This window comes from Camelus bactrianus, chromosome 20, assembly GCF_048773025.1.
Source record: "Camelus bactrianus isolate YW-2024 breed Bactrian camel chromosome 20, ASM4877302v1, whole genome shotgun sequence".
NCBI lineage: Eukaryota > Metazoa > Chordata > Mammalia > Artiodactyla > Camelidae > Camelus > Camelus bactrianus.
Genome location: NC_133558.1, coordinates 16,102,501 through 16,129,263, shown reverse-complemented (window position 1 = coordinate 16,129,263; position 26,763 = coordinate 16,102,501). Strand labels below are relative to the sequence as shown.

The 26,763-nt window shown below is 39.8% G+C and overlaps 1 protein-coding gene across 3 annotated transcripts in view; it reads left to right on the top strand.

The window, feature by feature from the left end:
- DCDC2 (doublecortin domain containing 2) overlaps positions 1-26,763 on the top strand; it is a 140,658-nt gene that overhangs the window by 107,889 nt on the left and 6,006 nt on the right. For all 3 annotated transcript variants that reach the window (XM_074348160.1, XM_074348158.1, XM_074348159.1), the window contains exons 9-10: positions 8,966-9,066; positions 26,037-26,342. In XM_074348160.1, the coding sequence (XP_074204261.1) occupies positions 8,966-9,066; positions 26,037-26,342 (407 nt within the window). The remainder of the gene's footprint in view (positions 1-8,965; positions 9,067-26,036; positions 26,343-26,763) is intronic.

Sequence of the window (26,763 nt, the reverse complement as noted above, 5' to 3'; positions counted from 1 at the left end):
TGACTTCCTTGACTTCTCACCCTCTTATTTTTTCTTATTCTTTCCTTATTTCTTTTTAATGTTTGTGAGTTCCTGCCATGAGTCTGCACTTCCTTCCGTCTAGGCAGCTCTCTTTCCAGGGCGCTCCCCCAGCTTTATGCTCCCTGCTTCACATCCTCCAGTTGCTCTTCATCATCTTCAGAATCAAGTTCAAGTTCTTGGTTCTATGAGACAAGATTTTCTGAATAATTTTCCTCCTCATCTGCCACTTCTCAGCCCTGTAACCTTGCTGCATCCCTGCTCATGTGGCTGCAGTTCCCGGAACACACCATGCATTCCTGTGCCTCTAAGTCTTTGTGGATACAGATCTTGCTGTCTAGAATGCTCTTCCCCTGCTACCTGTCTCTTGACTTGCAGCTTCTGTCTTTTGGAAGCCTTTGACTGTACTCCCCACCCATCACCCTCTCCTACCTCTGTGCACTCTTGACAGCCTGCGTAGCACTTGTTACACTTACTCTGTTCTACTGACTTTTCTAGTTGAATTTCCTAGTAGACAACAAGCACCTTGAGGCCAGAGCCTTGCTTAGCTCTTCTATGGCCGGTATCCAACACACGCCTGAGTATGAAGAGGCTCGGGAAATACTGACACAATCAGTGAATGGATGACCAAAAAACTGAGGAGTTTAAGAGAACTATGGATTTTTGTTATATGTGACTACACCATTTGTTACCATGATACATTTTCTAGGGTAGAGATGTAATTAAATATGGCTAGCTCTTTTATAGACTAAAGAACACAAGGTCGTTTGGAGGTAATTGGACCAACTAGAATTAAGTACAGGAATCGTAAATTTTAGGCCACTTACTAAGTAACGTCAAGTCACTGGGCCCAAAGAGGAACAATTCAGTAATTCTGATAAGTTAAAATTAATTTGCAGTATAATTTTAGGTTACAAAATTAGAAATGAAAAAAATAAAGCTATATATACTTGTTGGCTTAGGTAAACCTACTCGGGGTACTTAATTTTTCTCAGGTCCATGTATCTGTTATAGATTTTATAAAGTGTATAAAAACTTATATAGATTATAACATAACTTTGTCATGAATTTTACATGTTATGTATTTATGTGCTTTTTTCTTTGTACTTTGAATATTTCTGATTTTGATGAAAATCTAAAACATCTGTATCTAAAAAGAATCAAATAGAAATGAAGGGATAAGAACAAAATTACCTTTGATCTGGGGAAATCAGTGATAATAATCCTACTTTTACTTTCTGTCTACACTTAGAAAATTTTGTTACACCCATTTAAAGCCAAAGCTAAATAACCATGGTGGTTAAGATCAAGTCTATGCAAAAAGTTAATAGTCAAATTTAAACATCAGTTGCATAACAGATGATATTTAATACCTGGAGTGGGAGTCAGGGAATAAAAAGAAGCCAGATCCATTTCAAACTGCAGTTAAGAAAACTCAGCCTATCTAAGTGGATACAGTTATTTTCATGTAATATGCTAAATTGCCAAGGAAAAAGATCACTTGTGACATTCTCATCCCTGTAAAGAGTTTCCATTTGAGTTTATGGGTCATAATGAAACATATGGAGAAGATTAGTGATCAGAAAACATTTGGGTTACATGGCTGCACTAAATTAGGCACACTCAGAACGTTAGCTGTTATTCGATTCATTTTTCATTCTTCCTGATGATAATTTGCTCTAATTCAGAGGAGCAGTGTGAGGGAGATACTGTGCAAGTTCTAACAAGGGTCAGAGGAGGGCTGGCCCGTGTCCTCTCATCAAGAAGCATCATCACGGAGAGTGCCCTCTTCCTCTCTCCCTTACTCCTCGCCAAACTTCATACCCGGTCAGCTTTCTGGAAGTGCTTTCTTTAAATTTCAATAAGATGCTGGGATGACAACCATCTGTATCTGAGAAGAGTTTTATTGCAAGTTCAATATATTTCACATATGAATATAGTTTACATGAACGTTAGCTAATGAAAATCATTTGTATGTCACCTTCTTACCAATTTTACTTTGAATTCTGCCTCCAGTAACTGATGCAACACAGAAAAATAGAGCATGATCTTCCTTGTAAACAGATCTATCTAGCTAGCTATGTATATTATTATTATTATTATTATTTTGGTAGGAGGAGGTAATTCGGTTTTTATTTATTTATTTTTGTTTTTTAATGGAGGTACTAGGAATTGAACCCAGGACCTTGTGCATGCTAAGCACATGCTCTCCCACTGAGCTATACCATCTCTTCTCCAGACCTCTATATATTTTTCTTCTTAGAATATTATCTTATGTACTGAAAGCCATAAAGTCCTTGTTCCTCACATTTTTTTCCCTCAATAATCTACTGGGCTTAATGAGATGCTTTTTGAAATTAATATTTTGTTTTTAATTTAACATTTTTATGAGAAAGTCTCAGTGGTAAACATTAGTAAGATGTTTAGTCACATTAAACTTTCTTGTTTACTAGAGCTTCTGCTTAATATAGATCTAATATCTCCACAAAGGATTTAAAACTGGGCATTATTCTGTTATTTTTCTTTTTATTTATCCTGATAAGTTTCAATCAGTTTCAAATACTGAACACATTAAGATATGCTTTATAGAACTATTTAAAAATACTTTTTAATAATTCTGGTGAAAAAGTATCCTTTAAACACAATGATTGGGCTTAAATATGGATTATTAGCAGTTATATGAACAAATCATTCATTAATTATTTGGTAACTTGTCTTACTTAACATTAGACATTTTAACATGTTTAACACTGAAGTATTGTAGTATCAATAAGCTGAAATACGGATGCACTGAAACTAGGAAGATGCTTTCATTTTGGCCGTTCTGGTTGCAGAAGGGCTGAAAAAGCACCAGCATTTGTCTCCCGTTTCTGTAGGGGAAGCAGTTTCATATTTATCATGGGCTGCATGGTAATGATGTGACTGCCCTACCTCAGTGGCTCTGCTTTCATTTTTTAGGCAATAAAATTTATAAGGGATAAGTGAAAAATAATTGAGGAGCATTTTTATTTTCACCAGAGTGTTTGTTATTGCTTTGCCGTGTAATATACACTAAAGTGTCTATTCATGATTTAAAGAAAAAGGATTAGCACTGAATCTGGGTGCAGTGTGCATCCAAGCGTTGAATTTGATCCTTAGTGTAGTAATTGAATGAGAGCAGTATTGTGTATCAAATTTATCCTCGCTCTTTAGTTTGTTAGCAAATGGCTCTTATTACGAAGGTTTTAGGATGGGGGAGGACTTAAGAAATCAAATCCCTTTTCTTCTTTCTGGCAGGCATGTGAGTATCTGGGGGAGTGTGTTTTGTACATTGTAGGGGAGTGAGAAAGAGAATTAATAACAGAAAAGGGAAACAGAAGGCAGCTGACTTGCAGGAGGTTTTCTGCCCACCCTCAAAGCAGTGTCTACAGAGGAGGAACAGGGGTATCTGAGCTGCCTGCCCTCGTCTAGCAAGTGTCTGCAGGAGTCAGAAAGGGGGTTTGCAGGAGCCATTGCCCCAATATTCTTTCTAGACCATACTTTTTGGGCACACGATTTATTAGTTCCCTACTGCTGCTGTAACGTATTACCACAAACATGGTGGCTTAAAACAACACACAAGTTTATTATCTTACAGTTCTGGAGGTCAGAATTCCAAAATGGTCCTCACTGGGCTATAATCAAAGTGCTGCCAAAGCTGTATTCCTTCTAGAGTCTCTAAGAAGGAAATTTCTATTCTTTTCTCTTCCCAGTTTTTAGAGGTTGTCTGCCATTCCCTGGATTATGGCCCCCTTCCTTTTTCAAAGCCAGTGATGGCCAGTCAAGTCTTTCTCACACCATATCACTCTGCCACTGATTCCCCTACCCCTCTCTCTCACTGGCATTGGGTCCACATGAATAATCCAGGATAATCTCCTCATCTCAAAGCCAGCTGATTAGCAACCTTAATTCCATCTGCAACCTTAGTTCACCTCTGCCGTGCAATGTAGCATCTTCAGTTTCCAAGGATTAGGATGGAGACATCGTGGGGGGAGCTATTCTTTTACCTACCATGCTTAGCATAATTGCTGATTCCTGTGTAGGTTGTACTCCAGTCTTCTTCATCCCTCTCTATCCCCCTCCTCCTCATTCAAATGCTATACTGCCAGTGTGGCCAGACTGGGGCAAAAACCCTGTAACAACACAAAGAATGAAAAGACTGGGCTAGTGGTTTTTAAATTGCACTCTCCTTATATTCTGTCTCAATGCAGCAAATATTTTTGAGTGCCTGCTCTTCATTCTTTCAACAAATACCTTTTGGACACCTATGTGCTGAGCTCTGTTACATGCTAGGTATAAAGCAGTGAATGATATGGGTGTGGTATCTGCTTTCTTGGAGCCTACACTTTGGTGGAGACTGAAAAAGCCAAATAAACAAGAGAAACGTCAGCTGGTCATAAATGCTAGTGAGAGACTTGAACCAGAGTGATGTGAATGACTAGACGGCACTTGAATTGGAATGAGGGGGGCTTCCTGAGATCTAAAAGAGAAGGAGAAGCTAATCATGGGAAAAGAGGGAAAAGAACATTCCAGGCAGAAGGTGTAAGAAGGAGAAAGCCGTAAGGTAGGAATGAGTTTTCTGTTGAAGGAAAAAAATATACTTGGAGTTTAATGAGCAAAGGGAAGGTAGAAATGTGGTCCAAGAGGCTGTTAAGGAACAGATCACATCTCTGTAAGCCATGGTAAGGAACTTGGATTCTATGTATGTTGGGAAGTGTTAGAGAGTTTCTAAGTAGTTTTTCGTAACCTATTAACATTGCTTGGCTATTGTGTAGAGGATGATTCAGAGGACAGCAAGAGGAGAAGACGAGGGACACTGATCTGTAAGTTATTGTAACAGCCCACCCAACAGATAGTGGTGATTAAACCAAGTTGATAGTGAAGTTGGAAATAATATTCACATATTTGGGATATATTTAAAAAGAGATTGAATTTAGAGGGCAGCAATGGAATGGACATAGGGACTGAGAGCAAGATGGAAATAAAGATAATTCCCAGATTTGGAGGTTGAGTGGTGGTGCCATTTCATAGGATGAGGAATATAGAAAAAGGGTGAGCACTGAACGGTGGGGACCCAGAGTTCTCTTTTGAGCATGTTAAGGTTGAGACGCCTACTAGATGTCCAAGGCGAGTCGTCAAGTTAGGCAATTGGACATATAAGTTTGGGGATATATGAAGAGGCTGATATAGATCAGAGAATCATTGGCATATTGATGGTATTCAAACCATGATCATGATGAGGTTGTCCAAGAAGAAGGTACAAATAGAGGAGCAGACCCACGATGTAGCTCTGGGGTAGTCCAACACTTAGAAGTTGAGCAGAGGAGGATGGATTGGCCGAGAAGACTGTAAAGAAGCAGCTGTTGATGCTGCCGCTGTCAGAAGAGTGAGATGGAGAGATGGAGAGAAATAGAGGGAGAGAGAGAGAGAGATTACCTGTATTGAAAGCTGCTAAGAGATCCAATAAAATGAGAACATAACGATGACCATTATGATCACTGATAATTTTGACAAGAGCAGTCTTTATGGGGTGCTGCTACAGAAGTTGGATTAGAAGGTCAAGTAAGAGTGTGGGTGAGGGATGGAGGCAGTGACTTCAGTTAATTTTAGAGGAAGCAAAATTGTTAAGACTCAAACAAGGAATAATTTCATGAGCAGTTGGAAATTATGCTAAAGCTTATTATAAGGGGGTTAGAAGAAATCTTGAATGTTGGAAGACAATTGTTGGCACAGCAGAATTTCACAGAAGGGTGGTGTATGGCAAAAAAGGGTCACTTACCTGTTGACATTGGGATCAAGTAAGGTTAAATTTCTGATTTTAGGAAAATCCTGAGGGATGCTAAAACTAATTCTCTGTCACTTTAGAGGCTAAATCCTGTACCCTAGGTGGCACCTACCCTTAGCGGGTTGTGGTTAGGATGTGTGAGCTATTTATAGCAATAACTAGACAACCTTCTGCATATGACTGCCACTGTGAGCTAAATTTACTGTGCAAGCTTAAATGAGCCGGCATAATAAAGGGAAAGTGGTAAGGTGTTGAAGTGTTTGCAACATATTGCCTTTGAAGAAAAACTTAATATTTTTGCAAATTTCTGGTGGAATCTATCTTTGCAGCAGGCTTTTAAAACTTTTAATGTTTCATCTTTGCCTTCTTCCACAGAGTGTGTCTTTAATTGCTTTTCACTATGGCCCCAACCGAAAGGGAACACATTGTATTGTTCAAATCCTTTACTGTTGTATATTGGCCTGGTTAGCAATTCTTTGGTGTTAATTTTAATTTTCTGATTTTAAGGCCTGTTTTTGAACTTTCACATTGAGCATTCACAAATCTGTGAACATTCTTCATGAACCAACATCATACTTTCGAACATTCACATTGGTTCACTGATCTTAGCCCCGGATGAAGTACAGCTGTCACCCCTCATCTGCCTGCATACAGTTAAACATTTCATTGAATGTGAGCATTAATATATTTCTTTAATAGCTGTAGGTTTCTCTTTGCCGTCTGTTTGAAAGCAAGCGCAACACTTGGATGCAAAAATGTGGTCCAAAAAAGTGATGGACAGGTCATAACTATAGTCTACTGAGTCCAGCATCTGGCTCCAAAGGTTGACTCAAGGGATGTTTTATGGATGAGCATGATTGTTGTCTTCTAAGGTAATTCAGAAGGTAGAAGTGAATGTCAAACACCTAATTTTCGTTTTTAAACCACTTTGGAGGTAACATTCGATAAGTTGCACAGCCTCATTTGAAATTAATTTATTCTGCCTTTGCACATTCTCAGAGTTATGAGCTCCACATGTCAATAAAGTGGAATTTCTTTTTTTTTTATCATGTAATTAATGTTCTCTGCAACAATTTAATGTTTACTATTTCCTTGAGCTCCACGTTCTAGAATCTGATGGAGTGATGAATATCAGCTTACCCTATCCTTGCTGACTCCAATTTTATAGACTTGGATTACTCCCTTTCACTTTTCTTCTCTTAGGACAGAATAAATGTAAGCGATTTTCCTTGGCACGTGAAGTGTCCGTCCCTGTACTTTTCTTAGCTCAAGGATTGCTTTTTTGAGTATGTGACCAAAACGCTCTGCATTCACTCCGGGCCAAATACGTGAGAGCATCACCACACTTTCTGTTTCATTTGCTGTATTCTTCCTTCTGACATTGCTGAGTTTTTGGCTGCAATTTCATCTTGGATCCGTGTTTTCAGTTGTAAGATGCGACGGAGTCAGGACGTAATTGTTCAACATGTCCTTGGGGAGGATTCTTTGTAGAGATAACCCAAAATAGCTGCCAATGCTGAAATCATCATTTTGGTGATGGTTAGTGATTCCTGTATATATGGATTGGGATTAAATTATTGCTGCAGGGGTTAAATTACTGCGTTATTCACATGTGAATTCATCTAACATGTCTAATCAGCTTTGAGGGAGGGTAACTCTGTTGTTCCTGGTTTTTAAAAAAGATCAGAGAAGCCAACATCCAAGTTATAAAAAAAAAGTAATTAAAAGTGAAAATGGTTTCTCTAGGGGAAACAGAAAGTGTTCGATTTCCTCCCTCTCTTCCTTCCTTCCTTTTTCACTTGGCTGTATCTTCTGAGCTTCCACAGGGCTCTGCTACAGCCCTTACCTGTTACCTCAGGGCACCTTATAGGTGGTGTGTATATATTTGTCTACTCTTCGGTCCTTAACCAACTTGAAAGAACAGTCTACATCTCGTATCTTGGGTGGTCACACTGGCTCATATTGTTCCTTACATATAATTAATCCTCAGTGAATGTAAAAATATATTTTACACTTAAGAGTGATTTTGTAACTAACAATAGGAAGTGTTCTTACGTGAAATGTGTTAAATAGTTGTGCTCTGCGAAACAAGCTTTCATTAGAGAAATAGAAGGACTTTTCAGACAAAAGAAAAAAACATATTGTCTAGACCAGAAGGGTAATCAAATATATGTACTAGATTATCAGGGGCGGAAGGAAACTCCACCCCTGACGATTTAAAAAAAATTGGGCAGAGGAAACATCTGTGAGAATGACTTAAGCCTCAGACCTGTCTTGAGGCAAGTAGACCGACAGAATGACGAACGGTTCTGTGGTTCTTTGATTGCTTGGCCCGGAGAAGAGAAAACCAAGGGAAGACATTACAACTACTTCAAATATGGAAAAGCAGCTCTTATTGCTTTCTAGAGGAGAACAAGTTGAAGCAGCTTAACCTAAAGTCTTGAGATTTGGGTCACATTTTCTAGTTAAGGATTTAAAGATATAGGATGTGAAAATCCTGCAGAAACATGCAAAATAAAAGGTCAATTTGTGTGAGATGTGGCATCAGCTCTGTGATTCTGTTGCAGTAAAAATATTTTTTATATAACTCTGAATGGAGACAATTTATTCCAATAGATTGCTTTCAGTGTGTAGCGTTCTTTTGGGAAAGGAAAACTTCTAAAAGTAGTATTTTCAAGCACCTTGCATCATTGCTATTTCATGAATAGGAGAAAAGAACAGAGATAAGAGATGTGAAATCCTTCCCATCTAAATACCCGTACAGGATTGTGTTACTAAATCCGTAGCCAAAGGGTGAGAAGCAGTTTGGGACATAGCCCTGCTCTACTGGGTCAGCCTTTCAGTTCTGGCCACTGAAACTTTTCCCGGTGAAAATATAGAAGATTTGGGGGCTACAAAAAATCTTGTCAATACAAGGGGAATCAGAATACCTATTAAAAATAATCTTCCTGTAAGTGAAATCATATGGAATTTACTGAAACATTCTGCTGTACACCAGAAATTGACACAACACGGTAAACTGACTACAATAAAAAAAGAAGAAAAAAGATCTTTATTAGATATTTGATTGTAATTTCAACATTCAGCCACACGATGTCACAATTGGATTTTGAGTTTTCACTGTGTATTTGTCTCAAATAATAGATGAAGGCGTTTTCAAAGCTGGAGAGGAGAGATCTGAAACGCGGGGGGCAGCAGAAGTCCAAGAAGATGAAGATACTCAGGTTGAGATTCCAGTGGACCAGGTAGTCTCCAATGCCTTTAAAAATATGTGTAAACCAATGAGTGCTATTTTTCTTTCAAGTTTTGTGTGATCTGCCCTGTGTAGTTCTTATGCAGTGTTAGTTAAGACCTCTCAGGTACTACGTGGCTCAATGACCTTTGGAAACAAAACAAAACAAAACAAAGCACCATCAGTTCTTCCTAGTCTCCCTACACAGAGTAGCTGTTTGGACAGTCTTATTTATTATTATGGAAAATGATTTTTTTTAATAAACAGCATTGAAGAATGAGGTGGGTTGGAGTTAGGTATGAGATACAGAGGGAGAAAATTTGATACAAAAAGAGAGTTTGGCTTAGGGTTTTTAAAATCTAAGGAAAAAGTCCTCCGTTTAGAAAAGCAGTTAAAAATGCTGTGATATTCTCTCAAGTTCCTTGAAATGGTTATAGTTGGAACTTGTCTTTCATAAAGGAATTGCTTATAAAAATGCAGCTCAAATATTTGCTAGTGTGTATTGATTTTCTTTTTAGGCCAATGGTACATTGTACTTTTAGGAGTGTGTGTGTGTGTGTGTGTGTGTGTGTGTGTGGTGTGTGCACATGCATGTGCTTATATGGGAAACTAACTAGTGTTAATTCTGGCTAAATGATACAAGAAATAAAAGACTTTTAGGGTTTTTAGTACAATTCAACCAGGTTTCTTATAATTCTAATTGGAGGGCTGGAATTTAGGTGTATGTGGTGGGGTGGAAATTCATAATCCCAGGCTCTAGGACATAAGAAGTCACCAGGAATTGCCACTTGTCCTCGATCATGTGATATTTCCTTTTCAAAAAGCAAATCTCACAATCCAGCAAATTCCATAGTTGATCTCAGTTGTACTTGTCTTAACAGTGCAGCAGTGAAATAAATTGCCATCTCACGATTTCACAGGCATTTTCTGTAAGCATCACCTTCCTGATAAAAAGCTTCATGTGTTAAAAATCACACAGATTTCAAAAATCTAATTTATTATCCAGGATTAGCTACAACTAATAATTTTTCATTAACTCCAGTTATAGGTATTTTTTTTTCCGTATGGAAAAACAGAATTTTAAGTCTTCGGTGAAGCTATAATTAAATATTATATTTTAAGACAGAGAAGAGTAATCATCACGTATGTACAAAACCTAATAGCTGCGGAAACCAAGACTATTTTATATTCCAAAGTCAAAATGCCAAACTATCAAGAGAAAGTCACAGCATTATTACCAGAAAAGGAGCTCTCTCTGTTAATAACCTAAGTTTTGAAATCCGTGATTGGTGTTTCTTTACTTGTGAGTTTGATGATCACCAGGAAGGAGAGCAGGCAGGGGGAATTGATCCCTGATGACCCTGAAACAGCCTTGAATAAGTGTCCGCAGAGCTTGATTTCTTGTTTGACTGAGAGTGCTAGCTTGTTAAAATATAAATACGCAAGACAGACGGCTTAAACAGATTGGTAAGAGCCGGGCAATATCAACAAATTGATGTCAGTTGGGAAAAAAGAAAAAAACCAGGTAACACAAGGTCAGAACTGCTTTCTTCTTTGACCCTATTAGTAATGGAGTCAGGATTGTCTAGCTCATGTGGTTGGCATGAGATGCTCATGAAGTCAGGTCTTTGCGTCATTCTCTCTATGGCCTGATGATCTTTTGCTCCATATCATCATCAGCGATGTTATAAATATTGTGAAAAGCCAAGTGAGTGTGTGGAGAAATTAGTGTAAATCTCCACTATAGGGAAAACACCTCTGACGACTTGCTCTAATGATGATGTTCATTAAGCAATAGTTACTGTTTCTTTAATACCTACTGAGTGCCTGGCACTGTACTGGGCCAGTCTTATATTATTATATTATATATTGTATCTTACATAATTGTGATGACAACCCTGTAAGTTAGGTCTTATCACCCCCACTTTATATGTAGAAAGAAAGTGAGCTCTAGTAGGTAAAATCACTTGCCCAGGATTGTACCATTAAGTAGAGGAATTGGGATTTGAATGCAGGTCTAACTTCTGGGGGAAGAGTATTAAATGCCTTCCTCCCCACAAAAAGCCAATTATTAACCCAAGGAAGGGAAAAATTCCTGCGTAAGGAAGGAAATGTCGTCATATACTCCTCGGTTCAGCTCTAAATGATACCTGTATTTCCTTTTGGGCCATACCTAGCTAACCTCTCTGGACTTGTTTTCCGTCATCCAGAAGGTTCATGATATAACTTTAGTCAAAGGACCATGAAGAAGGGTGTGTGTTTGTGTATAAATATCATGTGCAAATTGGCCAAGTAATTTATCTGTGCCTGAAAAGCAGATCAAGTTTTAGAAGTCAATATTAAGGCCTCTCTGTTGAGAGGCAATTCTCCAGGAATCTCTTGTGTTTCTGCATATTTTGTGAGTAGAGGCACAGATTGCCTTTGTTCTCGACTATTTTTTCAAGGATGTTTGTAGAGTGAACAGCCTTGAAAGGCAGAGATAGTGACTTCCTCTGGAACAGTCATTCTCAGCTGGAGGCGATTTGCCTCCAAGGGGATAATTGACAATTTCTGGGGCCATTTTTGACTCTTATCAATGAGGAAACACTTCAGGCATCTAGTGGGTAGTGGCCAAGGAATCTGCTAAATGTTATGATGCACATGACTGTCCTCACAACAAAAAATTATCCAGCCCACAATGTCCATAGTGCTGAGACTGAGATATCCTGGCGTGGGACAAGGGCTGGGTTTGTTTATTGTCCAGTGTAATGATGTCTCCTTATGGTGCAGATGTTATGGAGGTCAGGCGGGTTAACGTCCCATGTTAAAAGATGTGCTGCCATTGAATTGCATACTTTAAACTGGTTAAGATGGTCAGTTTTATGTTATGTTTATTTTATCACAATAAAATTATTTGGAAAAAAAGATTTGGGTTCCCTAAGCTTGGGGTCCTTCCCCTGTACGAGAAGAATGCCACTGTGTGTATCAGCTGGCCCCTTTCATGTTACCTTGTGGGAGGAGGGCCTGGGGGAGTGGGTGGGCATGCTGCTACTCTGGCTACTGCTGTTGCTGTGAGCAGTAAAGTCCTTTGTCTCTGACCCAGCAGTCTCTTGTCTTCTGCTAGCATCCATGAAACAATAGCAAGCTAATGCCTTAGTTTGTTAGGTATGGTAAAATTTCAGGTCTTCCATAGTCTTTCATAGCCTCTGCTGGTCCCATCTGGCATTGTGTTTGTGTCTTTAAGCATGTGTAATGGGGCACTATGGACTAATTTCAACCAAAACATGTTTGAGCTCTGTCCCAAAGTCTAGACTCTTAATTATTTACAGATAAGTCAATGATCTAATGCTACTTCCAAACCCATGGGAAACTGAAGAATGTCACATTCTTTTATGAATTTGGGGAGGCCAGAACAAATATCTTTTCTCAGGGGAGGGTTTAGGTCTCATATGAATAAGGTACTCTTTTAAAAATTACTATTTTTTTTTTGGCATTCGTGTTCCAAATCAGTCTGGTTTCCTACAGACAGTAGAGCAAGTGCCTGATTAACCAAATAATCTGTGGCAACTCCTTGGTGCTGATTACTTATGTGTCAATAAGCTCCATCGATAAACTGATGCTTTTCCAAGCTAAGGAGGCAAGAAATGAGTTAAATAAACTGCCTCTAGTAAGTAAGGCTCAGGCAGGAGAATCTACCATCTCAGAAACACAGGCAAATAAATACCTATAAAATAGGCAAAGAAGCAATTATATTTTGGATTTTGTTCCATCTGAGGGAAGAGAGCAGAAGCTGCGGATCGTAACTCTAGAGTGGTTTTCGATTGTTTAATAGCTTTTTCCATCCATTTGTAGTTGATTTTGAGTAGTAATAAAATGAGAATTGCAAGATGTTTTTGTGCAAAGTAGTTTCATAAAATAGCATTTAAGCTAGCATCATGAACACAGGAGCAGTGAAAGCTTTTTTTTTTTTTTAAATTGGAGGTTGTGATACATACTATTTTCTTATTTATTTATTTAAAACTTAATAAACCCTTAACAACAAAGTTATACTATACTATTTTTAAAAGTCAACCAGTTCAGTAAAAACTATAACAAAATTAGCAGCCACCTGCCCCAGTCTTCCTCACTTGGATTTCTGCTCTATAGACATAACGAACTTGAACTATTAGCTCTTTCTCACGGAATACATGCTATATTGCTAAACCATATATTCTTGCTTCCATGCCATTTCAATACCTCTGAGATCTTTGAGTCTTACAAGTATCATAGTTTAATTGGCATTTTTCTTATTCTAAGAGGTATATAGAATAATGGAGATCCCTTTAATTGGTGACATCTGAAATTTGATAACTTTCTTGATTTTATTTTTCAAATCTAGATGTTATTTATTAATTTTATCTCTAATGATGATTATTTAGATCTCTTAACCAACCCCTGCCTCTCTTCTCCCTTCCAAATCAGGCCACATTCACAGAAACATATACAGTCATATCTTTCTCCTTGTTTCTTTACACTATAATTTTGTAATAATTTTTGGCTTAATCAATATTCAATCTGCACATTATTTTCACTATGGCAGTATTATTCTTAGCTGAGCCATATAATATACTCTGGTTACATTTCCTTTCTCATGTAATATTTTTTTCTTCCTCCCTAATCTAAGTAATTGCCTATTTTCTAAGTTTTCATTTGATTAGTTTTCTAATTTGTGTAGTTATTACGAAACTCTGCCAGAATCATTGATCTCATCTTGATGTACTCAAACGTGCACAGTGATCATGAAATCTCATTTTCATTTTTTCTCCAGCCCTTCAGTTATCTGCATCAGAAAAATAAAATTTACTTATTCTGGTTAGTTGTTCTTTGGATTTACTTTTCAGAATTCTCCTGGTATTTTTTGTCACCATTATTTTGGGAATTTCCTTTGCTTCTCCATTGGACGGGTTCCCTATTTCTTGGATTCTAGACCTTCCTTTTTCTTAATTATACCATTATTTATTTATTTTTTTGTGGGGCTCACCTCTAGTAGCCTCCTGGGAAAAGCTTCATGGGAGGCACTTTTATTTTTTTGATTCTCTGCATGTCTGAAAATGTCTTTTATTTTTCCCCCCTACTCAAACTTGACTGTAATGATGGCTAGGTATAAAATTCTAGGTTAGAAGTGATTTCTCTCAGAATTTTGAGAGCATTCCTCAATTGTTCTTCCCAACCAGAATGGCAGCGGAGAAGTCTGATGACATTCTGTTTCCTAAGCCTTTGTAAATAATCCTTTTTCCTTCTTTAGAAGATTTTGGGTGCTTGTCTTTTTTCCCTGTGTTCTGCAAAATTTCTAATTATAAGCCTTAGTGCAGGTCTTTTTACTTGTTGTTCTGGGTACTGAATGTAGTTCGTATTGATCTCCGTCTTCATACTAGAGGCTGTGGTTAGATTTGTTTTTAATTGAAATCTATTTGACATATAACATTGTATAAATTTAAGGTGTATGTGTGGTTAGATTTTAGAGCAAAGCATTAGAACTCTGTGCATAGACAGGGCTCATCAGCTTGGGGGAGTTTCACTGTAGAGTGATTGTTTTTGCCATTTCATTGACAGACCTCCAGTTTTCAGCGATCTGTGTTGTTCTTTTGCATTGGTCTGTTTCTTTTGAGTGGAATCTTTCAATCCCTTGCCTTGTGGGGTAGGCCTGGCTGTGAATATTTTGGGATCTGACTGTGGGAACGGGGTTTAGGAACCTTAAGTAAAAGACTTCGAGAGATTTATTCTTCTGGGTTTCAGTGTGGTGTCCTTGTTCTCACTGTGCTTGAGTCCAGCTTCTTTGTAGTTCAACATCTTTAAAAAATAAACCTCCTTTATTTCTCTAGGGTAGCAAGGAGATCTTGAGAGTCTACCTCCTTCTTTTAAAGACTCTAGATCAATCCACCCATTTTTAGTTACACCTATGCCCCTTCTTCCAGAGACAGATGGTACCTCTAATTCCCAAGTCTTCTATAGGTTGTTTTTTGTTTGTTTGTTTTTTATTTATTTATTTTTTAACATGTGAAGGTTTGCTTCTTGGCTTCCCCTCTCTACAGGCTCAAATTTCAGCTATCTCATTTCTCTTGTTATTGGCCCCACATCCACTGGCTTTACAGTTTCCAAAATTTCGTGGCTGTTATTTCCTTTTCAGGCTTCTGTGTCCTTCTGAGTTCATCCCTTTTTAAACTGTTCTTACCAAGAATGTAGAAGCGGATCAGAGAGGACCTAAGGAAAAAACAATCCACACATTTGTTCAATCTGCTGTGTTTAACCAGAAATCACTGTTTCACACTAATTCATCACAGTGAAAATACACTGTCTTCATAGAATCTGCACTAGGCATGACAAACTGGCAGCCTGTGACCAAATCTCCGAGGAGAGAATCTTTCTGGCTGGCATGGGGATTACAATATCTGAATCTCTTCATTCGACCATGTACACTTCTGTTTACCACAGGCTGCAGCATTCCCTATTATTTGACATTTGTCCTGAATTACACATTTATGTTATTTGCCCAGACCCCAGGGGTATTTGAGTTTGTGATGATTGATGTACACATATAGAACATAATGCCATTTTAAAGCATCTGCAGCCTAGAGGCTACAACCAGAAAGAGGTTTGAAATACAAATATGCTTGTTGACATTGTTCTGTCACTCCTGGAGAATCAGGAGTTACTTACAACTTCTCTGATGAAAGGCCAGCTCAATGCGGGGCTTGTTTGTATTCCTTTTTCATATGCAGTAGATTACACAGAAAGATAAAGAAGGCTGCTTTTCTGACCGGACCCCTAAATCCGTTTCAGTGAAATGTATTTATTAAAATAAGAACTATAAAATGTTTAGAAGCAGAAGGGAAGCCAGTCTAAGCTCCTTACTTTGCCACTGAAAGTCCAAAGTGGGGAGAACCATTTTCACACAAAGACGCCTCCTGCTGGTGGAGGCCTCTAAACCAGCACCCAGGCTCCTGGCTTCCAGTTTGATGCGTTCTCTAAATACCTTAAGGAAGGGAAGCAGGGAGGAATGGGAACTTCTAAACATCTCACAAACAAAAACATTCCATCTGTGTAGAGAGCTCCTTGGCCTCCATTGCCTTTCCTAAAATGAAAGGGAATTATGTGCAAACGGTATTTTCACCGCTCTCTGCTTTAGTCATATCCTCTTGGTGAATCGTATTCATGTTTGGTGCTATAAGCATCCCACACAGCTGGAAGACTTCACTTCCCTGTGCATCATTGACAAGGTTTTTGTGACATCACCTTGGTAGGTTTGTGTTTAATTGATATGAATGGTGTTAAACATGAAAATGTAGCCTTCAGGGATTTCTGATGTAAGTGAAAAAAAATCCACATTTGTTTTTTTCCTATTTATTTATTTATTTATTTACATGTTTAAAAAAATCACATTTACTTCTAAAGTGAGAAAACTTAACAGGGAAGTTTTTTTCCTAGCAATGACTATATCTTAACATGTTTTTGGTGTATTATGTCTCATCCTAGGAGTGCTGTGGGCACTTGTGGAGTGTAATGGGCCCAGGTGAGCCAGCATCCAGGAGGTGGCCGGCCCAAGCTTCACCCTCCTTGTGTCCTTACAGGGTCATGTCTGTGAATAGAGCCACCCTTTTTGTAGGTCATTGTACTTCAAATTACATCTAAGCCATTTTTTGCCCCTCTGTGAAAGTGAGCCTCTGAAAGCTGAAAACAGGCAGTGGTACTTTGCTGTCATGAAAAATTGAAACTGATTATTTCAAAACACCTCATTCAGCTCGGGTAGGAGATGATTTTAGTCTCCATGGGAACAGAAATACAAACAAGTGGGCAACTTCTGTACTCTCACCATCTCTGCCTGAATTCTGCCATCAAATCCACCGAAACACCCCACACCCAAAGCCTGTAACAGATCCTCACTCCCAAACGTCCATGGTAGTGAACGTTACACAGTGAAGTGGACATCTAAGGTGGTGTTTTCGTGGGGGTGCAGGTTGCATTCTGAGCTCCAGCTTCTAGGTCTCGGGTATTTCAGGGAGGGGCGCCTGATATGTAAGAATGGGGAGGACATTTGGGTGGTTAGTAGGCTTTCTTGACTAGAAACTTCTAACTTGTGCTGTTGTCTCAGATAGCAAGGGTTCAAATATATTCCTCAGGGAATGCTGATAAAAATATAAGAAAAATCAACATTTACTTCTAAAGTGGGTGGGATATCAGCTGCGGTCTCTGTTTAGATGCCTTTCCCATTTCTAATTTTTGGTACCACTGTTACTGTCAAAGGTGTGATGTGAGTTTAAAGTGTAAGTCATTTGAGCAGTCCCATCTGTCTGTGAAAATACCTTCCGTAATTGATGCTTCTGATATTTTGTGGCTTATTTCCATATGATTTCCATATTCCATCTTCTTTCCTTTTACCACTCAGGAATCCCGAATTAACCTTTGTAACCGCATGCATATTCTCTAGAAAACCTGAATACGTAAGGTTTCCCCTGAGCCTTCACCGCTAGGATGCAGCCAGCAATAATAACTACCAGACCTTTTCTGTCTTGCCATACAAATCAACCATTTTCTCAGGATGCCCCTTACAAAATAAACAGTAAGATATGCATGTAGGCAAATGCAGGCAAAAGGACACTTGGAACAGCAACGCTGGGGTCATGTCAAGGAGAAAATCTGGTGCAACTTTTCTTATAACAATATTAAGAGCAATTGCTTGTGATAAGTCTTGTGCTTTTTAAAAGGTAAAAGTCTCAACTTACGGAAATGTCTATATTTAAGGGAATGTATTATCTGTAATTGTATATGTATGTGTAATATGTCTGTTAATCTAGCTGCACTCCGAAGTTCTTGATTTCAGTGAGGCCGTGAGACTGGAATCATCTAAAGGACTTGTGCGATCCTTACGTACATCAGTTTAGTGTGTGTACAGAACAGAGGTATAATGAGTACCCTTTCTTGACTCCAGTGAAATGTAAGAATTGGCTTTATATAGAGTATAGTATTCACAATTACTCATAGCTGTGAGCTAGGCCCGAAAGTTCAGGATGGAGAAACAGTATGTACCTGAAAACTGGTTCTCTTAAAATTTTAGTCACACATTGACTAAAACTTGACATAAATGTCAGGAGAGAAGACCTTTAAGGATAGGTAAAAATATCTTTCTGTTTTATTGCCTTGGCAATGACGTGTTTCTTTTTTCATGACTCTTAGGAAAGAGTGGCAGGGTGATGTAATTAGAATAAGTCTTGCAGAACTTTCTTATGGCTAAACATCATTCTGTCAACAGTCAGTCCTGTTTTCTCCCAGTTTTAAATAAAATGGGTATTTTTAAAGTTAAAAATATGACCTTCATCGAAAGAGGCATTATTTCAAGGCATTATTACAATTAGAGATTTTAACCAAAAACATCCTTTTAGATTGGTGGTGATCTTATGACCATGATGTGTCATATGTGGTTTGGAGCCTTATGAAATGTCGCCTGGGGGCTGGTAGTATCAGCAGCACCTGAGCTGTTAGAAACGCAGAGGCTCAGGACTGCTGACTTGGAATCTGCATTTAACACGATGGCCAGGGAGGGAGAAGCACTGGCTTAGAAGACACTAGGCTGGAAGTAACTAGTAACTCATCATGATGAGTTTGGGATACTGCTCTGTACGTTGTCTTGGGGAGACAGTACAGTCCTGTGGTCATAAAAGATTTCATATCCCTCTGTCACTATCGGTGGGGTTTTGGGCAAATTTAACTAACTCTTTATGCTTCAGTTTGTTTACCTGCAAATTGGGATGATAATAGTGTTTTCCTCAAATGATGGTGAGGTTAGTTTAAATGTGGTTATGCATACGAGGTGCACAGAGTACCAGGTACCTGGAGATAGCGCCCAACAGACGTGAGCCTTGTCACCATCACCTGTCCTTTCCTGAAGGCACATTTGGTGCTGGCTTTTTCCTGGGGAGGCATATTTGTGTTTAATTCAAGACAGTAAATATGCAATACTGTGGGAAATGTGGTGATGGACAAAGGGTGAGTGTAAGAAAGAGCCCTTGCTTCTAGAAGCTTCCAGAAGGCCTGTGTTCCAACAGTCATTCCGAACATCCTTTGAGGCGTCTACTCGAGAGCAATTCATGCTACTCTTCCCTTTCCTTTCCTTTCCTTTCCTTTCCTTTCCTTTCCTTTCCTTTCCTTTCCTTTCCTTTCCTTTCCTTTCCTTTCCTTTCCTTTCCTTTCCTTTCCTTTTCTTTCATGGAGGTGCTGGGGACTGAACCCGGGACCTCACGCACGCTAAGCATGCACTCCACCACTGAGCTGTACCCATCCCCGCCATGTTCACTATTTTCATATCGCACATAGATGGAGAGTAACAGCACACAGTGATTAGAGTGTGGCAGGCATTCTGGGGGGTGGGGTGCAGATAAGGAGTGACAGCTCCCCGAGGGAGCCAGGAAGGCTTGGTGTGTCTCACGAAAGGAAGGAAGAACCTTCTGGATAAAGGGAGAAGGAGCAGTGACTAATAGACGGTGCTGTGGGTGCAGCCAGGGTTCTCCTCAGCTTCTTCCACAGAGGATGGTCCCTTTCCCGACCCCTCCCCACCTAATACTTGTGTCTGGGAAGGACTGGTTTCTGCCTTCCCACTCTCCACATCTCTCCAGCCCTCTTCCCCTTGTGAGGAAGCCCACTTCCCTAGCTTGTGGTGAGGGGCTTTTAAAGGAAATAGAGTGAAGGGGATAAAGAGGGAGAGAGAGGAAAGAATATAAATATTCTTGAATATTCATGAAATATTCATAAAAATATTCTATTCATGAATGTGTGTGGGGGTGGGGAGGAGAAGGGAGGAAGGAAGTACTTGGTGAGTGTATCAGTCTGCACAGCTGCCCTAAAAAAGGATCACAGACTGGGTGGCTTAAACTATAGATATTTACTTTCTACCAGTCCTGAGGCTGGAAGTCTGAGATCCAGATGTCGGCAGAGTTGGTTTCTTCTGATGTCTCTCTGTTTCGCTAGTAGCTGACTGAATTCTCCCCATGTCATCACATAGTCTTTGCTCAGTACATCTCAGCATCTTAATCTCTTCATAGAAGGATGTCATGTTGGATTAGGGCCCACCCTAAAGACCTCATTTTTAACTTAATTACCTCTTACAGTCACATTCTGAGCTACTGGGAATTAGGAATTTAACATATAAATTTTGAGGGGACATAATCCAGCCTGAAACAGTGAGAAAGTAGGGTTTGTTTCTGATTTAATGCTGCCTAATTGATAAAAGGGATAATGTTCAGGGAACAGAGTCAGCTTTTAAAGTCTATGTCAGTCAGAAAGATGATCAGCAATGAGCAGAGAGGAGAGAAACAGAGACACGGAACCCAGCTCAGCCCAGCCAGTCTTTCTGCCTTGTTAATCCATTAGTCAGATGTTAAGAGTTGGGGTTATCCAGGTGCCTGGTTACTATAGTGACCAGTTTATAAACTACTGGGACCACTGTCCTTCAATTGGAACTTTTGCATGTAAATTTTTTTATGATGCAGATAAAAGATGTTGTCACCCACTGGTCACATAACCTTTGGCAAGTTACTTAACTTTTCGTAAGACAAATTTCTCACTGTATACAATGGGACTAATCACGCCTGACTACCACTTGGGGAGATGAAATGAGAAAATATATGTGAAAGTGCTTTGGGAAGTAAAATGTACTACCTATATATCTGTCATTATTATACCCCTAACTGGCTACTGTCAACCTGGCATGCCAACTGAAGACAAAGTTGTGTGTTACCTAGGTGCATATACTAATTTATGGAAGTCATCTTTGTTTGGTATCTCCTGCCGGCACATTTGTATTACTTTTAAGCGTGAACAGCAGTTCAGAAATAAGAAAAGCTATTGGATGGTAAATTTGTTGAAAAGTCCATGGCAGGGAACTTGGAATCAAAGAATCAACGTAAGTAATTAAGAGCAAGGATGATTAACTTATGTAAATCACACCTAATTGTCTCAATAGACCAGAAGTTGAACATCAGCCTATGTTTTAACTGTATTAACTGAAAAGGACAAGACAGTTTCTAAGTTTCTTGATATATTTGTTTGTTTCCATGTGAATGAGATTTAGAAGGAATACTGCTCTAAGTGGCCCACTAGAATACAATTTCATTGTGCAAATCTTGTACTGTAATATTTCATCGGACAGTCTCTCAACTCCTTCCATTCAATGGCAAGAAAAATGGAGTGGTAACAATAATATATAAATATATATATATATATACAGCTTATTCAGTTTATAATGGCCTTTTATGTGCATGATCTCATTTGATCCTTACTATCCTTACTGCAATTCTTATTATTATCCTCAGTGTCCAAAGGGTGAGGTGAATTCTCTAGCCTGAAGCTGTAGAGTGACTGCTGCTTTTCCACCAGACCACAGCTGCCCCATCTCACACAGTACTTATTTTGCATGGCCAGTTGACATCACCATTGTAGAAAACATCAGTAGGCAAAAACTTTGTCCAGGATTGCCCCCTCCCCCTCCCCGCCAGTGATCTTCAGGTATGGACACAATCTCTTGGTGTCATTTGAGAACTGGCTTCTGCAGGAAGGAGAGGCTTCTGCAGGAAGGAGAGGAGATGTGTCACGGGTGGGAGCTCTGCTTCCCTGGACTGTAAAAGGGACGGTGTGATTGGACCTGGGAAAAAGGTTTTTTCCCTTCCTGTTTCTCTCCCCACTTCCTCAGTCTCTCAAGTTGAATTTGAGATTTCTTACTCTACCTTTTCCGTCGGTATCCCTGTTCCTTTCTCCCCACACTCTCCAACTCCCCTCTTTTGGCTGCAGTGTCTGCTTTTCTCTGTCGAAATTATTAATATCGTCAGGATCTTTGTAAGGTTCTTTGAGGTGGGGGTGGAACACGGGTTCTGTGTCCGTGTCATCGCTTGCTCAGTGCACTAACACTGACGTCTGGCTGGCTGTAACTGTTTCTGCTTAGCTGGGCAATCAGGCAAGCCCAGCTAAATAGGCGGAGGCTGAGAACTACTTGGGGATTTTGAAGAAATTAAATAGTTGCAAAGGTTTGTGTGTGTGTGTGTGCACGCATGGGGTGGAGTGGGAACACATTAAAATATAATGTGGCTATCTAATAACTATTTCTATATTTTAATTTGAAGTTGGCTGCTAGTCTCAGATCTATTAGTTCATTCATTCAGCACCGCCATTAACCTCCTCCTAATCACCAGGTAGTTTTGAAGGGAAGCATTTTACACCTGAGACAAGGGAGGTGGCTGCTGACTCCAAATGAAGAATAAAGCAGGCAACTAGCCAGAGGTTAGCCCCTCAGTTAAGCGGCACATTCTGTGGGTGCCTTAGCAGACAGAGGGGCGACCACATAGCTCCACCTGGTGGCCAGGGGTTCTGGCCTCTAGCTTTTTTGGAAATTGAAGTAGGACTCTCATAACATAAAATTAACCATGAGCCCTTTTTAAAGATACAATCCTGTGACATCTAGTACGTTCACTTTGTTGTGCAACTGCTACCTCTGTCTAGTTCCAAGACATCTTCATCTCCCCAGAAGGAAACCTCATCTATTCTCCCCTCTTCCTAAGCCTGGCAACCACTAATCTACTTTCTGTCTTTATAGATTTACATATTGTGAATGTTTCATATAAATAAAATCATACAGTATATGATTTTCTGTGTCTGGCTTTGCATATAGCTCTTTCACTCATGGCCGAATTCCTAGGGCAGAGCTGGTCTAGCTGTGGGGTGGTGGAAGCCACAGTCCTGCGATGGCCTCCTAAGAATCCCGTTCGTCTGAGTAAATTCTCCTTTGTGAGGGTCCCACGGCCAGAGTGCATGTCAGTTTTGAGTGGTGTAGGGGGTACCAGACTCCTCTTTGATCATTTTTCTATAGCAAGAGAAGGAGGGAAGTGGATCGAGGATATATGCAACCTGCTCACTTTGCCCCTTGTCTTTTCCTCTTTCCTAAGGAATAGCTCCCTCCCACCTCTTACACAAGGAGTGCTGTTTTTAGTTCTTTGTTGGCCCTCACCATGCTATAGATTTTATCCGTGTGTGTGTGTATGCATGTAAAACCCAGTGTTCCTTCTGGGGATGATTTGATTGATGTATACACTGGAAACATCTTTAATAATTTAATGCTTGCTTCAAAGGAGATTACACCAAAAAGCACATTGCTTTTCACTTATTCATTACAGATCTGTCATAGAAGCATCTTTTTTTTTTTCCACCCTGAATTGTAGTGTTGTAGTAATAATAAGTTTTGTACTACACTCAGGATATTTTAAAGGATTATAAGCCTTTTAACTAATATTACCATCTTATGTAAATTGGTCAAATTGGTATTTCAGCCCCATAATCTTGCATTTTTAGTTGAGCTAACCAGATATGGCTTCATTTGATGACTATAAAAATAGCTGTGCTGGGAAAGTCTAATAGAACTAATGGGATGAAAGCATAATACTGCTTGTTAGTAGTGGTGGTAATAACAGTGAGGAGAACAGAGCCTGAATGTAGGACTGGGTGTCTCCTTGCTTAAAAAGAGATCAGGGTATATATATCTCAGCCCAGCCCTTTGCATTAAAAGGAGGAAAAAAACTGTGTATGTTTGGGGATTGGGAGCAAAGAAAGTGGTAAGATGAGAAACACAAAACTAAAAAAAACTAGAAACCAACACTATATCATTTTACAACTTTTAGGTATCAATCCAGATTTCAGTAAAGGAAAACCGACTTTTCCCCATTTAGACAGAAGTAGTCACCTTACTGGACTTTAGCAAGCTCTTGTCATATATTCTCAGAGGCAAGAGATATACCTAGATTCCTCAATGATTACAGTAAAATCGGAGTTTTCTGTTATTATTATGAAAGATTTTTTTAAAAATTAAGGAAAGCTTTGTTACTCCTCTTTAAAACCAAAATTCAAAGTTGCTCTGAATAGGGCAAGCTTAGGCACAGTAAGGGTTACAGTTTCTAGGAGAGGTGATAGACAGTTATCCAATTCTCAGAGATAATTTACGAGGAAATCTTTTTGCTCTTATTGGCCATTAGTGCTATAGTATTTCTGGATCAAATTTGCTATGTACTGCTCCGGGTACTCTGCCTAACAGTCTTTGTCATGTTCCTTCCCAAGATCCACCAGTCTTTAATGGAAATCCAGAACTGTTTTGTTCTCAGGTTGGTAATTCTTTAAACAATGAAAGTAATGCCGCCTACTGCAGTGTCCTGTTTTCTGGCCATTGTAAGTACACCTGAGTGTTCTTGTAGTGGTGACTAGGTGAGGTCGCAACTGCTCATGTTATCACTTTAAGGAAGAATACAGGACTTTGGGACAAGATCACTCGAGGTTCAGTCTTAGCCCTATTTTTTCCACCTGCTGTGTGATGCTAGGAGTGTTGAGTGATTTCTCATTTTCCTTATTCGTATAATGGGCATTGGAAGCCGATTTTGTAGGGTTCTTGTGAGGGGGTTTTATGCAAGGACAAATGCATTTCACTGAGGGTAACGTTCGGCACAGATGGATGACGTGTGCTTGGTGTGTTTCCTGCTTATCTGTTGCTCTCCATCTGCAAACATCGTGTGCTCAGTGCTGTAGAAATCTCAGTTGCCAGAACGTGTGAGCTCTGGCCCTGGGTGGCCACTCTCCACCTTGAGTTAGTGCTTCTCTCCTCGTGCCGAATGACCCTGTGATTAGTTACTGCCCCGCTCTTGGATGTGACACTGTCGTATGTGTCTCTGAACATCCAGTGTCTAGCATGCCGCTCAGCACAGACAGCTGCTCTAGGCCCATTAGCTCAAGTCAAGGTGCCTGAGAGCCCTTCAGATGTCTCTTAGGATCCCACCATGAGTGACCCCCGCCTCCCCAAATCCCTCAGTCACCAGGGAGGGAACTTGATGTCTCTGGTCCCGAGACCCCCGGGCCTTTGCATGGTCTCTTCTGATATGTCAGTGGGCAGCCACCCCCAGTGTATTCATTAAGGGCAGTGAACAAACATGGTAGCTTCAGGGAAGAATAGATCATAACAAATGGGAAAATATTTTAATTTTTCTTAGGATTGTGATGTGCCAGGTGGTTTGCTTGGCATTGTATATAATTTGTTAATCCCCATGGAAGTTTTATTATATATATTCCCACTTTACAAGTGGGAAATCTGAAATTAAAAGAAGTTAGTTAACAGCCAGTAAGTGCCTGGCCAGGACTTGAACATGTCTTTCTCCAAAGTCTTGGCTGTGGAACTTGTCCTCCTCTTCTCTTTTAAAGCAGACTTACATGTATCCAAAAAAAAAAAAAAAAAAGTAAAAATGCCTAAAGTTTATGAGGTACTTAAGCATTTATTATTTTTATAGAAAGAATATATAGTTTCTTGGCCTTGAATCTGCATGACCATCAATTTTTGTGTTTAGAGATGTACTGTCAGCTCTCTTAGGCACTGTATGGAAAGCGGTCCACATTTGTTTTTAGAACACCTGGATTCACACCCAGGCCATCACCACTGCCCATTGTTTTTTGTATTTAGAGATTCAAATACATACCAGGCACTGGTGGTGAGGATGATAATCTCTCCACAAAGAATTTTTTTACCTCCTTCTCTGGGCCAGCCACTGCACTAGACATTGGCCAAGGCCCCTGCAGTTTAGTTTTCTCTCTGGTGTGAGGATTGAGGACATTAATTCTGGAGTCACACGCTTTGTTCTCATTCTGGCTCTTCCACTTGTAAACAGTAGGATGTTGGGCTAACTACTGGGTCCCCCTTACCTTCGTTTTCTCACCTGTAAAATGAGAATAATACCAACCTTCAGTGTCGTTGTGAGGATTAAATGAGAAAACACTTGTGAAGAGTGGTATACAGGAGGTGGTCAGTAAAGGTTAACACATGATGCACTGTATATATTGCAAGTGTAAGGAAGTTTTACGTGACTGTAATACACAATTATGACGTTGTTTTAACGTGCGACGGAAAGTCCCTGTTACACTTCCTGCTTTTATCTGCTACTCCTCTTGCTCCATCAGCGGCCAGCAGAAATAGTAGATGAGGAGGAAGATGGAGAGAAAGAAAACAAGGAAGTGAAACAGAAGGAAGACTTTTCAGGATTGAATGGCGAAGTTGAGGAGGAAGGAGGTAGGGAGGCTGCCGGCGATGCTCCAGGGCAAGTGGAGGAGACCTCGCATCCCAGGGCGGAGCAGGCAGGTCCTGCTCGCGGGAGCGGAGGCACTGATGAAGAAAATGGCGAGGAACTGGACCAGGTTAATAATGAGCTGCAAGAGGCTGTGGACGAGGAAGGACAGTCTCAAGGAACTGGCAGTGGACCAGAAGAGGTATTTCTATTGCTTTTGCTCACTCGTGTGCCTGCATGAATATGGGTGTGTGTGTGCATGAGTGTGCACTGTGCGCACCCTTAGGGAATTATTAAAGCACTTAGGATTTGAAGGCAGTGACACTTCCAGGATTCCATACAGCAGGGTTTGAAAAGCAGCTAATGCTCATCTCACCCCCTTAGTTTTCAGTCTAGTGGGTGAAAGATTGTAATGGGATGATATCATTAGCATATGAGAAGTCCGAGTGGCAGGGTTGCTGTTGCAGAAGCCGCCTTTAGGTTTTCATCTTCTGTCCTGCTCTTATCTACTTGACACTTGATGGTACTTGGTACCGCGGTCACAAAGAATTTGTGAATTCTAGTATAAAACTAATAGGAAGACATTTGGCATGGGGCTGGATTAATGTGACGTGAGCGTAAAA